Source organism: Alosa alosa, chromosome 22 (assembly GCF_017589495.1).
Source record: "Alosa alosa isolate M-15738 ecotype Scorff River chromosome 22, AALO_Geno_1.1, whole genome shotgun sequence".
Taxonomy (NCBI): Eukaryota; Metazoa; Chordata; class Actinopteri; order Clupeiformes; family Clupeidae; genus Alosa; species Alosa alosa.
In genome coordinates this window covers 5,654,621-5,667,120 of record NC_063210.1, presented here as the reverse complement: position 1 = coordinate 5,667,120, position 12,500 = coordinate 5,654,621, and the positions used below count along the sequence as shown (strand labels likewise).

Here is a 12,500-nt window from a genome sequence, read left to right as displayed (position 1 = left end):
CTGTTCTCATTCTAAGCCCTTTCAAAGTCATCATTGTTTCATGCAGCTTGAACAGTCTTTCACTGACGCAAGTTCACCAATCCACCGCGCACCTCTTTTTATCAGAATAATAATCGCCTCTCTCTCAGCGCATGTACACAAAGCACACCTACTTTTGACCTGCATGTGGAGCCCTGGGCACTAGACTTTTGGATCAATATCCCTTTTGGGAAGCAAATGAGGGTCTAATGCCATTTTAATGGCCTCGTAATGACACGTCTCAAGACGGAGTCTCTGCTGGGCTTTGCAGAAGAGCAGCAATTACGATTGAGACACTCGTTCAGGGGGTGTAAAGGTTGAAGGGGTGTTTGGAAAGACTTGCACACAATCCACATTTTTCCTGCATCTGTACTGTGAGCCAACCGGATGGCACTTCACGGTCTGCCCACTTCATTTTTCATGTATCCGGACCTTGTTAGCAAAACCAGACAATTGACGCAAAACTCAGGCGCGTGCTGCCATATTCTGTTCCTGAACTTTCTATTTTTACACACAGTGTTCTTTCCTGTAACGATTCCACACCATAATGAAACATACACTAATATACTGAGAAAATATCAGGGGAGAAAAGAACTCAAACAAATGTGGAGGAGAACAGTGACGCATCTCGGAGAAGCTTTTTAAAGACATATTCCTAGAGCTGAAGCTGCAGCCCTTTGAATTTACCATAATATAGCATATCAACATACAGTCCTAACACACAGTATGTAAAGATGCTGAAGATATACAGTACTTGTCAAGATAATTATTTCTAACTCTCCCTAAATATTCTGTATTACGCATCTGTATAATTCACATATGTTGAATATATTTTGTCATGCCACAAGTTTTCCTAGAAAACCCTTAAATTACCTTACAGGCATATATTTTCTTTACCATATTCTTTATAGATTTCATAAATGACATTGCTCTTTTGCCCTCGTAGCGATGTTCTGAAAAGTTTTGTGTAATTGTAGTTGTACATCCTGCCCTATGATTGCAATAGAGATAATTGTTTTAACTGAAGCTTAGTACTGATTCTCTACATCAGAATGTGTTCAGATGAATGCATTGTGATTATGGTGCTCTCCCTCTCTCATCCTTCCTCTCTGGGCTGTGTAGATGGGGACGCTGAACCAGGAAGTGTCCCAGCTCACCAAGGACCTGCACCACATGATGCACCTTCTCCAGACGCAGATGACCGTCCATCATTACAGCGCCGCGCTGCCCTCCTACCCATACGGCGTGCACGTGGTGCCCAGCGCCGTGGCCGGCAGTGGCGGCAGCGCCGCCAGCGCAAACCTGGCCTACGGCGTCTGTCCCAGCATGCACCTGCACCCGGAGCACCACGCGTCCGACCTGCATCTCCACCACGAGCATATGGTGGCGGGGGGCTCGGAGCTTCATGCTGTCCACCTCCATGGGCACGGGGCTACGGAGGGCATCAGGCATCTAGCGGCCAGCACCTGGAGCACACAGGGTGAGGAGGGAGCTGGCACACAGTCTCTCTGTCTGTGTGTGGGACAAGGAATACGTGTGTATGTGAGATATGTATGTGTGAGGGAGAGAGAGAGATCGACAGACAGAGAAAGAGAGAGACAGTTACATTAGTATGTATGTATGTATGTATGTGAGATGTATGTGTGGTGTGTGTGAGATGTTTGTATGTGTGAGGGAGAGGGAGAGGCAATGTGCTAATGTATACAGTATATGTGTGAGTCAGTCGATGTGAGTCTGTGTGTGTGTGTGTGTGTGTATCTTCTGAATGTCACTGAACCGTGTGGCCCTGCCCTGGCCCTGGCCTGGCCCCAGTGCTCTAAACTTGTTGAGGTAATTAAGAGAGAATCATTGCTGTCTGCAGCACCGGTAGTCTCAGAGACAGTCTAAATATGGGTAGCGCCTGAGCTGAACTTCAGGCTGTTTTGTTGACACTAATTGCATGGAGCTCAGGAGCTGCTCAATAGACAGTGTACTTTATCTTCTCTTGGATCTCTTCAAAAGCTGGAATGCACTTCCTGACACAATGCTGTTTTTACTTTTGTCTTACTTGTTGGTTCAGAAGCAAGCTTTCTGACTGTTGAGAAATGCAACAGATATACAGGGAACCAGTATCCCAGTTTACAGTAATGGGATACAATGGGAACACTTTACTTGAGTGGTCTCCAGTAGGGACTCTGCAGATGCTCCGTTTATAAATGATCTGTTGATTAATTTATGGTTACGGTTAGGGGTTGGGTTTGGTTGAGGTGATATTTATCAATATTTTAACAACGGCTTTAAACTGAAGACTGAGCTTGAAATTCAACAAACCATCTGTATACAGTCTCTGTAGGGGGATTATCCAAATAAAGTGTTACCAAAACACGTACGACATATGTAGGTAGCATACTGTACGTAGACATTAACATAAACAGCAAATGTGAAACTCTAAAAGTGAATCTTGATTCTTTCACCTCATAGGTGCGTCCTCTGCAGGCCTGACCCAATCAGGAGACGGGTCCCTTCATCCTTCTGATCAGGCACATCCCCAGCCACCCTCCAGCCCTGGAGCGGGGTCCTGTTTCCCCGGCGGGCCTTGCCCATCCTCCTGCAGCTGTGTCTCCTCCCACACAGGACACCGTCAGCACCCGCTCTCTGCGTCCTCCCTCCTCACCATCGCCCCAGGCTTCCTGGGCTCCACCCCAGGACAGGTGCCTCACGCTGGGCTTGAGGACGCTGGCCTGGCCCTGGGTGAGACTGCTTCTGGTGGTGGCAGTGGTGGTTCAATAGCCAGTATAAGCCAATCGCAGCCCAGTCTGTGCACGCAGCCCCCCCACCACTACCACCACGGCTCGGACTTCTCCAACCTCCTGTCCAGCGCCCCCACCTCCACGCACTCTTTGGTGACGGCGCCCCCCTACCCGCACCTCTACGTCCCCACCGCGGAGCCTGCCTTACCCCCTCTGATGGCCCCCCACAGTGGCCTGAGCCTGGACTCTATGAGTAATGAGTCCGTCGCCGTCGTGCCCCCTCCCCCCCTGCCGCCGCCATCCTCCCACCGCCGCAGCCCGGACACCACCAGCCTCCTGGACGGCGTCAGCATGGAGGACGGCTTCTGTCTGGTGGAGAGGTGTCCATCGTCGCCGCCGCTGCCCACATCCTCCTGCTCTCCCGCCTCCTCCTCGCCGCCCCCTCCGACCTCCTCCGTCCCCAGGCAGCCGTCCGTGTCCTCCCTGGGCTCCAGCCCGCTGAGGCCCCTGCCGCTGCCCCTGGGGGACTCGTCAGCGGTGGGCCACACCAGCCTGGAGTGCCTGCTCGGGGAGCAGGGCTCCATGGAGAGCCGGGACAGCGAGCAGTCGGGCTCGCGGCGGTCCAGCGTCGGCCCGCAGTCCTCCTCGCAGAGCCAGACTCAGAGCTCCGAGACGTCCTGGTCCCTGGACCTCATGGAATGAGGTGGTTTAATGGGAGGACAGAAATTAAAGGTCAGAGGTGAATAGATCAGAAGGTCACAAGTTGAGGGCCAGATTGCACATTAGCCCCAGGGGCCAGGCTTGAAAGCTTAGAAACATCCAAGAGCACGGACCAGATAGACTGACCTGGTTTTTGAAGACCTTGAGGTGAAAGGTCAAGGAGGTCAAAGTTTAGAAAGACCCAGGAAAGGAAGAAAATGTAGCATGTGTGATCCACAGGACAGGTTCCATGATTTGTTTGCAGTGAATTATTGTTTTAAGAGTGTTATTTATTATTAATTTATTATTATTTATTTATGTATACATTTATTTATTTATACATTTATTTATTTATTTTAGTTACGCACTTGTGTGTTTGTTGGTTTGTTTCCATATCATGGAACCAGGTGTGTTTGACTTTGACTTCACTCTGACAACTCTTCTATGCAAGCCGCATGTTTAGTGTGCATTATGGGAACTCCATTTGTGATATCATCTCTCAGTATCTCACAGTGACAAAGCCTTTAATTACAGATGATTTGCAGTAGCTGTAGAACATAGAGTTTGCAGTGAGGCCAATGAGACTGACTGGCAGACGACGTCCATCGCTATTATATAGTCTGTCACAGAGCTTGTACTCTAGTTATGCACTGAAGAATCACTCCTATTAGAATCTGAAGAATCATTCCTATTCCTGTCCTCTCTCGTTTTTCTTTCATCTTTCTATCTGTTACTCTCTTTCTCTCATTGTTATCTCTCTATCCCTCTGTACTACAGGTTTAGTATGTTAATATTATCTTACCTCCTTGCATGGTAAAGTTGCTAATTCTTTTCCTAAGGAAAAGGTATTCAACTGAAATGTGTTAACATTCCGATGGACAGTGACTGGAATTCTTAAGGATGTGAAGAATTCCTCCCTGACTTCATAAACAGCATTTCTCCATGGACTTCTGAAATCCGCAGAAAAACTGCTCTCTAGAAAAGTTCCAGAGTTCAGGAGAGAGGTGACATCAACACATCCCCAGTGATTTTTTAAAACAAAAGTCACAAGCAATGTTTGGACGGCCTGGTTTTCTATCTAGTATAATAATGCATTGTAATTCAGCAAATGATTTCCTCATTAGAATGCTTCTTCATGTGGTGGAATGTTTTTAATGTTTCATCTGCTCCAAGCAATGCTGGTCAATGAGGGAGAGTTTTTTTGTTTTTAAGCAAATTTATGAAGATCATTTTTTTCCTCCCAGAGCATTAAAAATTCAGCACAACCTCAATCAGTTTTTGAGGCCTGCTCTCCAGAGCATTAAATATTAAACTCCGATGTTAAAAGTTCATTCAAACATTGTCACCAGATGGAAATATGTGATGGTGGTCATTAGACTCAGCCCTCGAGCCATGATCTGTTTATGTGATTTAAATCCCCTGAGACATCCCATAATGCTCTTTCACTGCTCAGCTAATATGCTGTTAAAATTTAGTCAAGATATGTGCAGGGATGGGTAACAATTTGTTTGAGCCTTCCATCACGAAACTGACATAATTACTCATAGACATGTCATGGTCGAGCCCATAGTCTAATAATGACTATTAGCCAGACCTGATTTCTCTAATAAGATGGTGTGGCATAGGCATGCCACGGTTACGTCAGGTTTATGATGGAAGGTTAAACTTAAGTGTTACCGAACTGTTATGCCAATCAGGCGTATGCCATGTTTATTCAAAGAATGCAGTTTATATTCCCACAGGAGCAAAGAGAAATTAGTCTAGCAACACTTTCAAAGATATTCATATGAATCCTGAAGGGAGAACAAGGACAACAATGTAGTGTTTTTGGCAGATGAGATTTCTTATTGAACCCTCAGGGTGGGTGAAATCGTGATATTGTCATGCTCAATTTAAATGAAAGCTTTTTAAAGATCTGATCTGCCCAAATATCCATTGAAGCCGCCGAGACGTAGCCCCCGACGGTGAGACCAAACTAACAAGTCCTTTGGGGTCCACTGTCATCTTTGATTCACCCGATCTCGCGCAAGTCTATGATCATGCATTAGCATTTTGTGACTAGAAGTAATTAGCGGCCCCTTTTTGTCTGTCTCTGTCATGAAGCCAGATTCAGACGGAAATACAAACTTCTTGATGAAAACAGTAGCAAGTCTCCATGGTTTTATCTTGGACTTGCATACTCTTCCCAGCTGAAGTGCAGTGGAGCAAACACAAGCATGTTAACATAACAGCCGTCTCCTTTCTGTCGCCATGGAAACAAATACCAATGGTCACAAATAGACCAGAGCTTATTAATGTTGGATTTGAATGTTTATGTAAATATATGAAATATAAAATATTATACTATATATTGATTTATTGCACTTTAGGTCATATTGGCCTTTAAAGGAACACGCCACCCAATGTCAGTAGTAATATATGTTCTGACCTTAACTTTCACGAGTTGAGTCATACCTCTCCCCTGTCGGTACGTGCACTCAAACGCTCTGGTGCACCGGTGCGAATGTGTTAGCATGTTGCTATGCTAGCGGGCTCAGACGTAGCCATAGAAGGAGGAAGATAGCACTAATCAAAAACATCCACGTTTTCCCTACTCAAATACAGTTGCACAAGTAGTTGATAAAAATGTGTAAGGTCACACAACATGAAACGTGACAATTTTCCAAGCGAATAAACAGGAGAACTACAATGTGTGGCACAATAGCACTTGGGAATACTTCGACCTAGCGTAGTAATATTATTTAACACGTAATTGTAGATCCACCACAGAGCTGGATCGACCCCTCAGCCTCCCCCTCCCCCTCCGAGGCACACACACAGTCATTTCCGTAAATAGAGACAACCTGCCCTGCTGGCGTTAGTTTGAGCTGACTTAGCAGGTAGTGATAAAGTAGATTGTGAACAATCATGGTTATAACATGTTGTGATAACAAGCAGAAGTATTATAGTGATTTCATGTTTCATAGAATTCAGCTTTGCTGCAAACGGTGGAGAGGATCTACAATTAGGTGTGAAAGTTAAGGTAAGAACATATATTACTACTGACATTGGGTGGCGTGTTCCTTTAAGTCACATGTTCTAGGCCTACTTTTGTTTCCCAGATCTCATGTAGGGATTGTTCAATTGGCACAGTTAGGCTAGTTGAATTCAGAAGATAAGACATAAGAGCTATTTACCCACATCCTACTTGTGAGGTGTAAAAGTCTGGTTTCAGAAAGTAAAATACATTTTAAAACTTTGCAGCCAGGTCAGCTAATTAGTGAAATCACCTTTGTTACGTGCACAGGTAGTGGTTCTTCAGATGGTAGGATTTTTACTTAAGCAGGACTTTTACACCACTGCTTGTGAGCAATAAGTCCGTCATACTCATAGCCTATGGCAGCAAAGATATTGTCCCGTGTTGGATTTCTTGGAAACATCTTACATCAAGTATCCCTTACCTAACACTGTTTACTACATTACATGAACAAACTTTTTACTTCTGCACTAACAAATCATGCTTTTTAACCACATACACAAATTAACCATAAATATAAAAAAAGCTTTATAGATAAATATTCCTCACCTTTTTTCATTGTCTCATGCCACTAAATGTCTATAATATACCCACAACATTATAACTCACCTGTTATCAATTAAATGTTCACATAGTCTCCTTCGAGACTAGTTAGGCAGAAGTGAATGGTTTGTCTAATGTTGATTTTAATTTCAATAATTTAGCGTTAGTTAAAGGATACATAATATAAACCCAGTACAGCTGATTCAAGAGCCATATCAGATTTGATTTGAGTGTCACATATTATCCTGAGGATCACCTCATTTATCCCCACTACATAAATCTCATAGCATGACAAAGGTATAGCATTGCTAATGGCTACAACATAGCCCGCAGGGTCAGGGTTGGGGACCATGCTAGCGAGGAAATGAATGACTTTCTATCTATCTCTGTAATGGTGATGATAAACAGGGCCTGTGCCACGCTGCGCTGTAATGAATTGGAAACTTCCAGTAGCTCTACTTTCCTGTTATCACATTATCTAACCAGTATGGTATTGCATCTTGGGAGAAATGTTTACACAAAAAGCTATCTCTCTCTCTCTTTCTCTCTCCCTCCCTCCTTTTCTCTCACTCGTATCTATGAGTCATGCTACCAAGGGAGGAATGGGGAGACCTTAGAACAGGTGCTTTTGGAACCATTGAGGACTTGCATGATGAACTATAACTAAACAACACATACAGGAGGCCGCTCCCTTTACTGCTGCTGTTCTGAGGTTCTCAGCATGTTGTATGGAATTTTTAAAAATGATTATTATGATGATTATAATGATGGTTACAATAAAATTATGAACTTTCTTATTTACAAGGACTTTGACAGTGTGGTTCTTTGGGGAGGGGGAGGGGTGTATGGGAGATAGCGAGTTAATGAATATATGAGTGTGTCTATGTGTCTCTGTCACACACACACATACACACAAACTGGTTGCCCTCTGGTCAAACTCGCTTGTGATGGAAACAGGAAACTTGCGATCCCTAGTGTGTGTGTGTGTGTGATGCAGAACACCTGTCACACACACTACATGTCTGATGTTTTGCCAGCGCTAACATCTGAGTACTTAGACTCCTGTGGTTACTCTCTCTCTCTCTCTCTCTCTCTCTCTCTCTCTCTCTCTCTCTCTCTCCCATTTCCATCCCTATGCCACAAACTCCCTCCTCTCGTCCTCTCTGCCTCATATATTGCTCACTTTGTCACTACATGTTACACTTGCTGTCTCCATAACCAAATTATTATTCTCTCTCTCTTTCTCTCTCTCTCTCTATCTCTCTCTCTCTCTTTCAAATCAAATTCAATTTAAAGTTGCTTTTTTAGCATGACTGCATCTCTCTCTCTCTCTCTCTCTCTCTCTCTCTTCCCTTATCCCCCTTATCATTTTCACACATCTTTTCACCTCTCTCTTTCACACTCTCTTCACCTCTCTCTTTCACACTATCTTTTCACCTCTCTTTCACATCCCTCATGCCATCCCTCTGCCCTTCATCACTGTCAGAGGAGGCCATTCCAGATCACCCAGACTGCAGGTGACTGTCCCGAATCTGGCGCTGATCCGGTTCTGATCTGGCCTGGTCTAGGAGCGGTCTGCTCTGGTGTCAGCTGCTACATGGCCGGCCTTGTGTCTAAGTGTCATGTTCCCTCGTTGGGTGGCCTTGGCAGATGGCACTTTCCATAGTACCATTGAACAGGGTGCAAGTCCATGGGGACACGGGTGTGTGTGTGTGTGTGTGTGTGTGTGTGTGTCTGCGTGTGGGTCTGTGTGTAGGTGTGTCTATATATGTGTCTGGGCTTGTGGGTGTATGTGTGCACGTGTGCGTTTGTGTATGTATGTGTGCACGTGTGCGTTTGTGGGTGTATGTGTGCATGTGTGTGTTTGTGTATGTATGTGTGCACGTGTTTGTGTATGTATGTGTGCACGTGTGCGTTTGTGTATGTATGTGTGCACGTGTGCGTTTGTGTATGTATGTGTGCGCACGTGTGCGTGTTTGTGTATGTATGTGTGCACGTGTGTGTGTGTTTGTGTATGTATGTGTGCGTGTGCGTGTATGTGTATGTATGTGTATGTATGTGTGCACGTGTGCGTGTTTGTGTATGTATGTGTGCACGTGTGCGTTTGTGGGTGTATGTGTATGTATGTGTGCACGTGTGCGTGTTTGTGTATGTATGTGTGCACGTGTGCGTTTGTGTATGTATGTGTGCACGTGTGCGTGTATGTGTATGTATGTGTGCACGTGTGCGTGTTTGTGTATGTATGTGTGCACGTGTGCGTTTGTGTATGTATGTGTGCACGTGCGCGTGTTTGTGTATGTATGTGTGCACGTGTGCATTTGTGGGTGTATGTGTGCACGTGTGCGTTTGTGTATGTATGTGTGCACGTGTGCGTTTGTGTATGTATGTGTGCACGTGTGCGTTTGTGTATGTATGTGTGTACGTGTGCGTTTGTGTATGTATGTGTGCACGTGTGCGTGTTTGTGTATGTATGTGTGCACGTGTGCGTTTATGTGTATGTATGTGTGTGCGTGTGCGTTTGTGTATGTATGTGTGCACGTGTGCGTGTATGTGTGTGTATGTATGTGTGCACGTGTGCGTGTTTGTGTATGTATGTGTGCACGTGTGCGTGTATGTGTGATATCTGTTATGAATTTCATTATGTCACATTATTCTTTATATGCATAATAAAGACTGAGTGTTCTAGTGTATGAGTACTGGTTTACATACAGGTAAATTGTGGGTGAAAGCAAAAGTGTGTGTGTGTGTTTGCATGAGCCAGTGCATGTGTGTGTCTGTGTCTGCGTGAGGTCGTGCCCAGGAGACGCTGGGGTTCAGGGGTATACCTATCCCCGCTGTTTGTTTGTGGTGGCGTTTTGTCTCGTTGACGTTATTTAATCCCCACCTCGGCCTGGCCCTGGCTCGCTCCTTGGGGCTCTACTTCCATGGTGCATATCAACAGGCCTCTAATGAAAGTGCTTTATAATGTAATGTAATGTAATATAACGTCATCTAATGGGTCTAGCTTATACGAGCTGACAGAGGAGGGGCCGCACTCATGGAAGAGCTCTTGAAATATACATACAGGGGAGGAGAATGTTTGAGAACAAGCTGATGAGCTAAATTAGCCTTTTGTTCTTGTGGAGAAGAAATGTATACATGAAGTGTGTAATGGAACCAATAAAGCCACTGCAGGTTTCGGATACAAATATCTGGATAGTTTTTATTTTGATGGGTGGTGTGTGTATGGGTATGGGGGGAGTGATTCGCTATGGAACCACTTGGGCTTTTAGTGTGGATCAATATCACAGTGTTGGAGAGAGCAAGCGAAGGGTATTGTTTGGGATTGTCAAATTTAAACACAACCTGCAGCCTCAAGAATGACCAATTCTTTTCACTTTTACAGTTATTCTTTTATCTCCATGGTTAGGCCTACAAGGTCTGTGTAGGCAATAAATCTGTCTCATATGACATAGACCGGGGGTGTCAAACATAAGGCCCGGGGGCCAGATCAGGCCCGCCAGCAGGTTTCATACGGCCCCCCAGATGTTTTAGGTAGGAAGGGAAAATTGGAGAAAAAGATCCAGTTGTCTGACAATGTGTAATAATGAGCAATATCTCTATGATATGATAAATTGATACTACAAACCATCCTCAGGAAGGAAGAGGCTGAAAAACTAACATGGAATAGGGCATTTTAAGAGAGAAAGAGCAGTGTGACAGCAGTACATTATTTGTACTTGTTTGCTCATAAGTGATATCATCAAATAACACTCTGATACCCATGCAGAAAAAGATAATGACCATGACGGCCCACCACGAGGTCTCATTCCAACAAATCCGGCCCACTACCTGATATGAGTTTGACACCCCTGACATAGACTGACTGACCACATCATTATTAGTAGCTTATTATTATAAATAGAGGGACTGTGGAAATAAACTGCATCAATGCATTCTTATACACTTTATTCCCTTCAAATGATTTATTTATAGCAACAACAACGTGTCAGCCTAAGAATTAAGCTGTTATGGTGGTTAATGTTAATTTTGCAACCTAAGCACATTTCTGTTTGGCTCATTTGCACTTTATAACCACAACTCAGTCCAACTTTTTTTGTTAATTTTGTTTTTATTATGGTGTTATAGCGCCACTCAGTGGTAGACCAAACATCCTACTCTGTGGGCGTTACCTTTTCTCTCAAACTAAGCCATTGTTGTGTGTTTCAATTGGTCCTCTACGCAAACGCCAGGCCCCGTATACGGAAGTGGGAAATTTCCCGGAAGCATGTTATACAAGAAGTGAAACGATTACAACCTCGAATTGTAACAGTATTGTTTTTGTAGTCTGTAAAAGTGAAATTTAGTATAATAGATAAACCGAACGATCTTGACAAGTTTCCGATTACATTGATGATAAGTAAGAGCCATTTCCTGGTCTTTATTTTATGTTTATGTTCACAACATAGCTTAGAGGTTAAGTTAACGTTAACGTCAACTGTTAACGTTAACGTTTGTTGTGATTTTGGGAGCTCAAAAAAGGGTGAATGCTTACTGATAGTAGAAGAATATTTAAAAGTCAGCAAAATCTGATGATATTGTGGGCAATTAATGTCGATGAACCTGTGTCTGGTAATACCATAACACTCAGAAATGTTTGCTAGCTGTCGTCGTCGTTGTCTGGACCTTCCATTTGACCAACGTTAAAATTGCTTAAACTACACAAAAACGTTACTAAAATGATTTTTTCGACCCAAAACGACAGATCATCTGTGGACAGACACCATACAAAATATTGTTTGTAATACACAACGAATGACCGTGGTAGTGTAGGAAAATATTTCAGTTGGCTCAGGACACCGGGTCTATTTAGGATCTTTGAACCATTTAACATTAGTCAAGCTAATCAGCGTTTTCACTCTTTCTATGCGAAACTGACATATCATAGTCGTTTACTGTAGACTAGATTCTTTTGATCGGTCTGTGTCCAACAACAAATCCTGTCTTCGAAACGACATTGTTTATTTTTTTATGAACAGTTTCCTTCCTTTCTGGGACATTTTGGTGAGCTGCCAACAAGCAACAGAATAGTTTTTGTTTCATCTTAAATAGCCCACTGCAACGGTGGTTTCGGGGGAAAAATAGATAAGGAAAGCTAAATCAGTCGCCTATAGTCGCTTATAAATCATTACAGTAACACTCTGTGGAGCACATCAGTACATTTCATTGTATTTATTCTGTGATGATTAAGATAGCCAAACGGTGATGACACATGGGGCAACTTTTTGAGCAATCTTGCCAAGTTAACATTAGGCCACAGCTTCCTGATATTCTGATTGGATGGTCACGACTAATTGTCTGCCGATGATTCTCCAGTTAAGAAGTTCACCAGTTAAGAATGTGTTGCCTAATAGTGGGAAAAGTGCCCAAACATGTCCCGGCAACATTGCTGAGATGACTGACATCACCCTATGACTTTTCTGAATATACTGGATATTTTCTTGGATACAGTTTCT

At 43.8% G+C, this 12,500-nt stretch overlaps 2 protein-coding genes across 5 annotated transcripts in view; both read left to right on the top strand.

Moving 5' to 3' along the window:
* The window catches only part of kcnh4b (potassium voltage-gated channel, subfamily H (eag-related), member 4b), a 67,164-nt gene extending 61,278 nt beyond the window's left edge, over positions 1–5,886 (top strand). For all 3 annotated transcript variants that reach the window (XM_048233374.1, XM_048233375.1, XM_048233373.1), the window contains 2 exons: positions 1,141–1,498; positions 2,479–5,886. In XM_048233374.1, the coding sequence (XP_048089331.1) occupies positions 1,141–1,498; positions 2,479–3,449 (1,329 nt within the window). In that variant the 3' untranslated portion in view covers positions 3,450–5,886. The remainder of the gene's footprint in view (positions 1–1,140; positions 1,499–2,478) is intronic.
* Positions 5,887–11,254: 5,368 nt separating this feature from the next.
* The window catches only part of LOC125287849 (ras-related protein Rab-5C-like), a 13,300-nt gene continuing 12,054 nt past the window's right edge, over positions 11,255–12,500 (top strand). For both annotated transcript variants that reach the window (XM_048233896.1, XM_048233895.1), the window contains exon 1: positions 11,255–11,404. The gene's annotated coding sequence lies outside the window, so the exon portion shown is untranslated. The remainder of the gene's footprint in view (positions 11,405–12,500) is intronic.